A 380-nucleotide genomic window follows, 5' to 3' on the forward strand; every position below is an offset into this window, starting at 1 on the left:
ATGTCCCGTCGCGCTTCTTCCGCATCCGACATTCGAGCATCGCTTTGATGCAGTACGGGTGCATACCCGCCTCGTCCCATCGGCGACTTCAACACTTGGGGCGGTGCCGTTCTGCGAGGCCTCGGCTGGGGGGCGCTTCATCGACCGAAGGCAGTACGCCCGGATAACGCGGCGATACCTCACATTTCCGCAGAAAACCTATATTCACTGCTCGATGCACGCACATTGCCGCCGGAAAAGCCACTACATACAAGAGGTCCTTGGCACGCTTGAGCACAGTGAACGGCCCTTCTCAGCGCGGGACGAGCTTCCGCTCCCGGAGCCCGTGGCCTCGCGCGTTGACACCAGCACGAGGTCCCACCAGCTTGCAGTACTTCATG

General features: G+C 61.1%; 1 protein-coding gene across 1 annotated transcript; it reads right to left on the reverse strand.

Annotated features, from left to right (window-relative positions):
- Nucleotides 1–3: 3 nt before the first annotated feature.
- On the reverse strand, nucleotides 4–380 carry CSUI_005504 (uncharacterized protein; the record flags this gene model as incomplete). Its single annotated transcript, XM_068065680.1, has 1 exon — nucleotides 4–380. A coding segment is annotated over one exon (201 nt), but the record flags the coding sequence as incomplete, so codon positions are not given.

This window comes from Cystoisospora suis, assembly GCF_002600585.1.
Source record: "Cystoisospora suis strain Wien I chromosome Unknown contig_2668, whole genome shotgun sequence".
NCBI lineage: Eukaryota > Apicomplexa > Conoidasida > Eucoccidiorida > Sarcocystidae > Cystoisospora > Cystoisospora suis.